The 10456-nt window shown below is 32.8% G+C and overlaps 1 protein-coding gene across 1 annotated transcript; it reads left to right on the top strand.

Moving 5' to 3' along the window:
- The first annotated feature begins 2643 nt into the window (after window positions 1-2643).
- On the top strand, window positions 2644-9270 carry LOC127812187 (tetraspanin-19). The gene is made up of 6 exons (XM_052352543.1): window positions 2644-2993; window positions 4385-4484; window positions 6319-6399; window positions 6509-6613; window positions 7171-7362; window positions 9011-9270. The coding sequence occupies exons 1-6, from the start codon at window positions 2821-2823 to the stop codon at window positions 9020-9022; spliced, it is 663 nt and encodes a 220-aa protein (XP_052208503.1). The 5' UTR covers window positions 2644-2820; the 3' UTR covers window positions 9023-9270.
- Window positions 9271-10456: the final 1186 nt, after the last annotated feature.

Here is a 10456-nt window from a genome sequence, read left to right as displayed (position 1 = left end):
TACTGAATAATCAAATTTATTGAATAAAATATCATTAAAAATTATTTTCAAAATTTCGAAGAGAACACATTTTTTAATTTTCTGTTTTGAGAAATAATTTTTCAAAATGACAAAGAAAACGCATTTTTAATTTTTTAAAACCAGACTATAAAAATAAAAACTAAAAATGAATTTAAAACTCAAAATTGAAAATTGAAAAGTAAGGAGAACGCAATCTATATTTTTTATTTGAAAAGAGAGGACATAAGATTTTTAAGTTGAACCACTATAAAATCTTGTATTATGTGCTTGATTGTTAGCTCCGTTGTTTTTATCTATCAATCAACAAATCACACATTTAACTCAAATTTAAAAACTATAGAATTGAAAGAAAAATTTTCTAATCCTATAAAACCTAGTTCCTCTTGAGTTATTTTTTTGGGCAATAATCTTTTCTTCATCTTTGTTCTTAACCTTCTTCTACATTCAACCACAACAAAATGCGCGAGAGAGAGAGAGAGAGAGAGAGAGAGAGAGAGGGGTTATGTTAGAATAATAAAGCTCAAAATCAATAGTGGAGAGAATTGTCACCATGGTCAAGGGAAGCATTTTTACAAGAGACAAACCTCTTTATATCTCATTCTTAGCTGTCTTCTACATTCAAACACCATGAAATTAGATAGAGAGAGACATGAAACGAAGTGAAGATTTTAGTTTTACCACCATTAGCATCGTCCTCATTTTTTCCTATATTGCTCTTCCAAACACCACACATACTCAGATATTAGGGTAGAGTTCAAGTAGAGTCTCTAGAAATGTGAAAATTACCTCTCTATTTTAAAATGTTCGAGAAGAATCGAGTCCTTAACTATTGATCAAATTTGATTGCATTTTTATGGCCAAGATATTACAGAAGTGTACATGACATCTACATGTTTGTCTATAATACTGCATAATTTATATCCACATCATATATTTTTCAAAATTTACAACACAAATCATATTAAAAGAAATTAAAAATAAAAATTAAATCAAATTAGTATGTTTAGTCTCATTCAATTATTTGAAGTAAACACTTCAAACATATATATATGAGATTTACTTCTAATCTACCCTAAAGAAGATGTCTAACATTTTCTTGTGTTAGATAAATAAAATAAAATATCATAATTTACTTCCAATCCAATTGATTTGCGTGCAATTTACCCTAAAGAAGATGTCAACGTTTTCATTGAGTGTCATCTCAAACCTAATTAATAATTAATAATATTACATAAAATATAAATTGAACATCAACAAATGCACAATTTAAAATCCTTTAGCTACTTCTTTGATCTTTTTTAAAGAAAATAAAAAGTACATGAGAATGATTTTAATGTTGATGGGAGTTTTAGAGTTAATCATCACTCAATTCGTAATTTAGTTGTGTTCTTTTTGATTTTTTCTCGATTTTGAGGTAGTCTTAATAATTCTCGAGATTGAATTTGTTTAAACTATCTCTTTCTACAGGAAAAAAAAAGGAGGGCAAGGTCTAGTTTTTTAGTAGATTTTTCAATACTCAAGTCAGTTATTATTTTTAGAAATTATGTAGTAGTGATTCAATAAATATATAATAAATGTTATACCTAACTTCTAGAATACCATACTTTTATATAAACGAGTAGAAAACAGTGGCGGAGTCAAGAAAGAATTTTACTCCGAACCAAAGTATAATTTTAGTTCTAACCAAATTATAAAAATTATAATTATTTATAATAATATATATAAAATATTAAAAAAATAAAAAAGTTAGCTGAACCAAGACCTAGCTGGCCGAAACGTGGCTCCGCCGGTGGTAGAAAAGTTAGCATAAATCAGGATGATAACATGTGAATGGACAAGTTTGATCTTCTAGACTCGGCAAGTTAGATGTGAGTTGGGTCAAGGCCTTCATGGCATTTGGTTGACTAAGTTTTTGAGTAGGCTTTTAAGTCTTTTCTACCTTAGGTCAAGTTAAATTTGGTTTGTTGTAGACTTTGAGTGTTTTTACTAAAAATTGGAAAGCCCATCGTCAAATGTATTAAAAGTCATTTGAGATAATATAATTATTTTTAATTTTATGGTTTATTTTTTATTATTTTAGAAACAAAAATTAAAAGTGATGCTTGACTAATTAGTTTTAATTTTTAAAAATTAAAAGACACAAAAAGTGTGCTTTTCTATTACATATGTATATTATCGAGTTAATGTCGGGAATAAAAGTATCAAATCCTATTTCTATCTAATTTTAACTAAAATTAGTCCAGAAAAACTTGATCCTCGATCTCGATCAACTATCATTGACCTCATAAATAAGGTGTCATTTAATTTACTCTAATTTTAAACAACGTAATTAATATATGCATTGAGAATGAAAATATCAAATTCTATTTTCATCTTATTCTAATTAAAATCGGTCAAGAAAAATTTGACCCTCGATCTCGATAAACTATTGTTAACTTCTGTAATAAGGGTCATTTTGTGAACCCTAATTCTAAACAAACTAGTGACTTTTGTTGTCGCACAAATAAAATATAAAAATAAATTATAATTTCAAATAAAATGTTGAAGTTTTATATTTTTTTAAAAAAATAAAAGATAAGCACAAAAGAATAAATAAAGAGAGGAAAAAAGCTGATAAAATTCCTAGGAAAAGGGCAAATCAACCAAATCATCCAAGGCTGGGGTTGGGGCCAAGAGCAGGGCGAATCTTTGCGATCGATTCTAGCCCTAACTCTCTTGTGGGTTAAGGGTTTTCGCTGATCTGTTTCTGTAATTAAGGGCTGCGGTCGATCAATCGGACGCCTTGGAGGGTCAGCAACAATGGGGAGGATGGCGAGGAGCTGCATACAGTCGGTTCTGAAGCTGATGAATTCGTTGATTGGCATGGTCGGTATCGCCATGATTCTATATGGCTTGTGGATGATTAGGGATTGGCAAAGGCAAATGAGTCATCGTCCTTCCCCTTTCGTCGGTCCCGACTCTCCTCCTCCCTGGTAAACTCTCTCCTCACATTCCCCCTACTCTCTCTCTCTCTCTCTCTCTATATATATATATATATATATGCTTAGAAGGAATTTCCAAATGGTAGGGTTAGCGGTCTTGGACGAGTAATCGTATGGCTAGGGCAAAAGACGCCCTCTATATGTATTTATTTGAGGGTATTTCCAAAAGCTTGAATATTGGGCTTGTTTTTATGGAGGGAGGTTATGAATTTTATGAGGGTCAACGATACAGAGTTCTACAATGTATACGGGGAAGCTGATTGTGCTTTTGAACTTGTGATGCTGAAGGCGCGGTTGTGTCTTAGAAGGGGGACAGTCGTGCTTTTAGGAAAAAGGCTTTCTACTTTTCTAGCCATCTACTTTGTGTGGTTGCTGCGAATGGGAGGGACATAATGCAGAGCAATTTGGGGTTGTATGAGTTATTGAGGACCTATTTGGTAGGCATTTCATATTTTAGGGACCGGTTGATAGAGCTTTCAATTTTCCGTTTTCAGTTAATTTTTATTTTCAAACTAAACATGTTTGACAACTTTGTGTTCATTTTCAATATTTTAGTTTTTCTAATTTTGTCATTTTCTTTTCTATCCTCCGGAGTTTGTCCCTGTCACTGGCAACTCTTTTGGTATTGCCAACTGAGAGTCAGAACTCCCACAGTCGCGACTCCCAGATCTTTTAATCCTTTATCACCAGGGAGTGAGGTACCACCGGAAAGAGTGGCCAGTGGTGAGAGTGCGACCGTCGATTTCAGGAAGGGGGAAGAAATGAAAACTAAAACAAAAACTGAAAAGTTCCTTTTTGTGTTTTCATTAGTTTGAAAGTTTTGGAAAATGAAAATGATTAACCAAATGCTTTTTTTGATTTTTGTTGTCAAAATAGTGAAAACAAAAACTGAAAACAAAAAAACTTTTAGTTCCCATTTTCACTATTTTGACAAAGAAAATAGAAAATGGCGTTTGGTTACTTTTTCAATTTAAAAAATTTATTTTTTTTAAAATAATAAAAATGTGTTTTCACAATTTTGCATTTTGTTTTCAAGTTTTCCCCACTACTCACTGCTGGAGACTCGATGTTGCTGGAATATCTCAGAGTGGCCACTGGCAACCTCACTTCAGGAGTTACCTAACTCCTATAAACATCTTGGGGAGTTGATGGCTGTTATGTCGACCTCATAGGCTTATTTTCATGGTTGCTTTATTGAAAGAGATGAGTTTTTGTTTTTTCTTTTTTGGGTGAAATGCTTTATGATTATGCATCTAATAGCTGACTCCACCTAGCGGGATTAAGGCTTGTGATTGTTGTTGTTGTTGTTGTTTTGCTTTATGTTTCTACTGCTTTCAAGTGAACATTAGTCTTCAAGTTTTTTTAAGAAGTTTATTATGCAGGTTCATGTACACTTTTCTTGCCCTTGGGATCTCTTTGTGTGTGATCACGTGTTCTGGGCATGTTGCAGCAGAGACTGCTAATGGTTGCTGCCTCTATTGCGTATCCTTATAGCTTTTTTTTTTTTTTTTCCATTGATTCATTCCTTCCTTGTTCTTTCAATTTTTAATTGCAATTTTCAGAAAACAATATGGGGCTATTTCTAAATGGTTTGGAATCTTTCTTACTGTCTTTGGTAGTGTGCAAAAGTTATTTATCTATTGTAGCAAGCCACTCAAAGGAATTCTTTATCAAATTCGAGGTTGCATGCACCTGTATCCAGGCAACCCCTTCTAATTTTGTGCCATAGATAAGCAATTGAATCAGAACTTTTTGTATTGTTTGTTTGGATGAATGCTCTAGCGTATGCATTGTAGGCATATGGCATATTAAGTTAAAAAATGGCAATTCTTCTTAATATTAGAGAGGCTCCTAAAGGTTTTGGACTAAAATCTTTGGATTTCAACATATGGATGATGATGTTCTTTTTTTCTCATCCCAAAACTGATTTTATTAGTGGGCTATATATAGGCCAGTCTGATTTGTCATTATTTTTCTTTTTCAAAATTTTGAAAAGGAAAATTAGAGAACAGTGTTTGGCTGTGTTTTTTGTTTTCAAAATAATGCATATAAAGGGTGTCCTCATTGCACGAGGCTCCCCACGTTACAAATGAGGGTTGGAGAAGGTTCATTCTTCCTTTGCAACCTTGTTCTTCCTGCAAAAAAGGCTGTTTTTAGCAACTTGAACTTAGAGCAAGCTTACTGTTGCTACTAAGGGTTGCCTAAAAAAAGTGGCAAAACACAAAATGAACATCTTTTGGTTTCCATGTTGTTTCCATTTGAATTTTGTTAAACTCTTCATTTAGTCTAAGAGAGAACTTGACCCCTGAGCTCCTTTTTCCTTTTTCCATTTTTCTGTTTACCTTCATCACCAATGCCAACGATGACCACTGGTCTGTCACCACTGAGATTTGATTGAATCACATAATTTGATATTTATATTTCCATTCATCATTTTATAGTATTTATATTAGGTTGCTTATGGATTCCTTGTTTTTACTTTTTCATTCATAATTGAGTGACATACCAAATTCCTTAGGTGATTGAAAGGTTGTGCTTTGCTACAGCTAATATTCAATGTATTGATCTGGATCTCCTGTGATATGGTGTGGCTTTCATTAATTGTGAATGAATTGTAAAATTAACTGAATTTAATTCATTTTTTCAACCAAAACTGCATTTCTGTTTCCTTTTATCTGTTTATTTTTATTTTTTATTTCAAAATTTTCAGAAACTTAATTGCAAGAATTTTACTGTAGCCAGTTTTTGTAATTTGTTTTATAATGAGAAGCATTGAGTAGCCCAATCCTTTATTTCTTAAATTCAGAAGCATAAGCTGGAGCCTCTCCAAGGTTTCTTTCTGACAGAACAATAAATAGACTTTGCTGCTTAGTCTTTTGTTGATTCTTGGTCTGAGAATGACACCCATCAAGAGATTGTGAATCTTGTTCCTCTTGGTTTCACAAATTTTGGTTAAATAGTGTTCAGCCACTAAAAAATGATGTCATGATTCAATATTTGGAATCTGGCCTCCATGTTTCTAACATTGCAATATCAATATCTTCGTTGAATTTTCCTGTCATCTTGGGGTGGTATCCTTTCTCCCCCCTCGAGCAGCTCAAATTGAAATAATACCTTTTGCCAAGCAAAAGGATATTGAAGCGAACCTGGATGTCATTATATCGGTGAGAAGATTGCAATTGAAGTTTTCTTCTGTCTATGATAGTGTAGTCTAATTTTTCTAGAATGAAAGTAAGTTTCATATGTGAAAGTTTTTAGATTTAACGTTTGCCTCTGTGGACATTATGAATTCATTGTTAACCTTGATGGGTTATAGTATATGCTGTTCATCTTCTTCTTAATTGTGCTGGAAGCTGCGGTGACTGCTGATGTATTTCTGAACCACAAATGGGAGGAGGTATATCTAAAGTCTTCATTCTTGATCCCATTCTTTTAAGAGTTTTACATGTACAGTGGATGCATATTTACAGTGGCCTTAATTGTCATTTGGTTTCCCTCAATATCAGGACTTTCCAGCGGATCCAACTGGGTATTTTGATGACTTCAAACATTTTGTCAAGAAGAATTTTGAAATGTGCAAATGGATTGGCTTGACAGTTGTTTGTGTCGAGGTCTCTCTCTCTCTCTCCGTTCAACATGCGCACGCTCGCGCGCGCACGTGCATATTCTTTTTGCCATTCATTCGTATCGTTGCCACAATTAAACTACATAGCTAGAATTATGATGGAAACTAATTATTAATGGCAACTCCTTCTGAAGTCTTTTGGTTCCATTTCAACAGTGAGATTTATTAGTTTATAGCCTTTGAGCTACTTGGACTTGTGAGATTCATGAGTATGAAACTTCTGTATGCACACTTTTTTATTTTTTCCTGTTTTTGTTTATTTCTTTCATTCATTCTCAAAATCTATTTTACTTTTCACATTTAGTTTGCACCCGATACATATTATTCTCCTTGTTGCAATAGACTTAATTGAAGTCATTTCATTTTGGTTCATACAAGAGATAATTTCCAGTATTGTAGGGAGTGCATTCATCTGTCTCTGCGATTGGTCCCCCTCCCTTCTTGGCTACTCTCTATTTCTTTCATTTTTTATTATTTTTTGATATCTGAATTTGTCTAGTTATACATTTTTCTGAAATTCCTCTACTTTCCCTGTCTCATTAGGGACTCTGTATATTACTGGCTATGATTCTGAAAGCTTTGGGGCCGCATCAAGAAAGATACTATGACAGTGATGATGACTATTCTCCAGATAGGGTCCCACTCTTAAAGAATTATGTCCATCCACCTTACGTTGTTGGTGACCCCATCCATAGATCCAAGAATGATTCTTGGCAAATAAAAATTAATGACAAGGTAAAGGTTTTATAACTCAATATGACAATCTTATACCAACATACAACATACAACAATCTTATACCATTTATATGAATTCCTCTACATTCCCCACGTGGTTTTGTTTATCTTAGAAATATTTTGCTAGAGTGAATTCCCTTTATGTAATGTTGGTCTACATTGCATTGTATATATTCCATTGCCTTCCGATTCAACTTGCATTGTCTTGTTTCTCATTATTGTTGTCTCAGTATATATTCCGTGGTCATCATTGTTGTCTCAGCATGGCTTCCCTCTTATAAGGGCCATTCCTCCTGATATTTTCACAATTTAATATATACTGATAATCGAATGAAAGAAAGCACATTCTATGATATATTCTATTTTCTTCATTCTGCCCATCTATATTAATGTTTCGTATTTCAGATTGTGCTTTTTTCATGGGATCGTTTATTTACCATTCATGTTTTACTACCATCTCAACTTTGACTTAATAGCTTGGTGCTCATTACAGACACACTTTACATTTTCTAAGTTCCTACTCTCTTCCTATGTCTGTTTCTTTTTGAACTATCTATTTCACTGATATGTGAAATTGAACTGAGACAATCTCTTGGTGTTATATTTGCCATTTCCTCGTTTGAACTCTGACTTGGTTACTACTGCTATTTGTGCATTTTCTAGGTTTCTACTCTCTTTCCATGTTCGTCGTCTTTTTGAGCTCCAGATTTTATAATGTGTGAAACTAAGATAATCTCATAGCACGTTGCATATGCTGTATCCTCATTGACCTTTTGTTTTGTTTTTGGGACAAGTGCCATTTCCTAATTCAGAACTCTCCTTCGTCTAATAGCACCAATCCTGCTTAATTTTGAAAATTTCTCCCATTTGCAGCTTTTTGCGGGTTGGAATGTGGCTATATGCAATATTAGTTAGGATACAAGTATTCCATGCATGATACAAGTATTCTATGCATAAAAGACATCCATTTTTCTCCCATGTGGATGACTACTTGACCTTTTGAGAGAACATGTTAGAAGAATTAGGTAAAGGGAAAATATAGGTTATTATGCCTAAAGCTATAGCAAACTTGATGGAGGAGGGCATAAGAACAAATATTTTTGGAGATTTATTGTTCCGAAACGTTTCGTGCATCGAAATGCTGAGAAACACTAAAAACGTTTATGGGTCATTTCTGCAATTTCAAAAATATTTTGGAACTATTTCATAATATTAGAAAAATGTAAAAAATGCGTTTCCGTCCATGAATTATTTTTAGATTGAATAATTATTTTTTTATATTAAAAATTATATTTACAAAAAATACCCTTATATTTGTTTTATTTATATGTTCTCCCACGTTTTCGTTTCCTAGTTTTTTGAAAAATACCGTTTCTCTATTTCTGTTTTGTATCGTATCCATTTCTTGTTTTCATTTCTTTGCAACGTAGATACAAAGTCGATATTCTTCCACAAAGTGATATTTTTCCTGAGACTACAGATAGAATGATTTGGCATTTGTTTAGGGCAGGCCTTGTTATGGGGAGTCCTCTAAAGCCAGCCCTATGGGGAGTGTTGTTCTTAATATGCTGCAGTTGATCGCATACCATTGAAAGACAGTTTCGTTTTATTTATTTATTTATTTTTAAATTTTATTTACTCTTTGCAGGCAAACAAGTAAAAGAGGATTTGGACACCAACTAAAGCCAGCCTTTGGATGACTGAAGAAGAAGAGACAAGACACCCCATAAGAGTTGAAGATCGAAAGGGGGGGCAAAAAGTCCTTAAGAGGTGTACTAAGCAGGTGAATGAATCCAGTATAGAAATTATCCCATATACATATCTGTGGTGTAAAAAATGAAATTTAATGCAACCTTCCTGTCCTGTGCAACCGTCTCAAAATAATAGAAAGCCGGGGAATTAGTATCATTTGTTAATGTCTAGTTGAATGGATGATTGCATGGTCATTTACATTAAGGGGAATAGATTTAATAGAATTGAATAAATTGATGATGATGATTAATGAGTCAATTTTGTTAATTCATGATAGTTATAGATGTTCAAAATTTTTAATTTTTTGTTATTTTCATATTTATTCATTATCAATAGGAGCTAAAAGGGTATTACCTATACATTTTCAAGATAAAAGGGTATTACGACTTCAAATATAAAATGAAATGCTTTACTCACGCCTTCAAAATTATATCCATGTATCTCGAGGCTGGAAAATTTCTATTTACATATAATCAGGATTTGTTTTAAATAATTATTTTTCCTTTTCTTGAAATGACAAGAAATAAGTGTAAGTCACAAGATTTAGTAAGTATATAATAAAGGGAAGCATCCATAGATTGATATATGAAAGCATGAATAATTCAGAGTTAAGGAAAAATTACTACTCGACATTTAGACATTAATTGAATTCATGTTTCTACACTTACATCTTCAAAGAAATATAATTTTTTTTTTTATATTTTATCAAAACACATTTTCAATCCCATAACTGTGTACATGTATAATAGATTGGCACCTAAGGCCCTTTTAATCACATGCATCATATATACATAAACAACACACAATCTATGTCATGTGGTTATATAACACGTTACCTAGTCATAAACATAGAAGTATAGATGCACACATATGGTCATTTGGTCCCACATAAAATGCACACTGGCACTCAAAACCCTGAATACAAACTTGCTAGCGGCCAAAAACAAATTACTAAATCAATAACTTGAGCCCAAGGCTCTCATGCTATATCCATAAATATCATATCTATCATCGTCATCATCACGTGCCGAGACACTTACCATCACATCAAGATCATAAGCTGTTGTGGAACTCAGACCCCTTAGTATTACTTATCACAAGATACAGCTACTGTGGGATTCAATTAAATTCAATTATTTGATAATATTGATAACCGGGTCAATGTGAAAGCATTTGTTTCCAAAATTTAAGATTGAACGAATTTTAAAGAAGGAGAAAGTTATGAATCAAGCATTTCAAAGGAATTTCATAGGCGCAATAGTTTTTCAAATGGGTCAAATCTTATACCAAATCGAAATTTATTGAGTTAGAGTTGCAACAAAAAAAAAAAAAAAATGGATCT

This window comes from Diospyros lotus, chromosome 10, assembly GCF_014633365.1.
Source record: "Diospyros lotus cultivar Yz01 chromosome 10, ASM1463336v1, whole genome shotgun sequence".
Taxonomy (NCBI): domain Eukaryota; kingdom Viridiplantae; phylum Streptophyta; class Magnoliopsida; order Ericales; family Ebenaceae; genus Diospyros; species Diospyros lotus.
The sequence above is the reverse complement of the archived record's forward strand: the minus strand, read 5'-3'. Positions and strand labels throughout refer to the sequence as shown.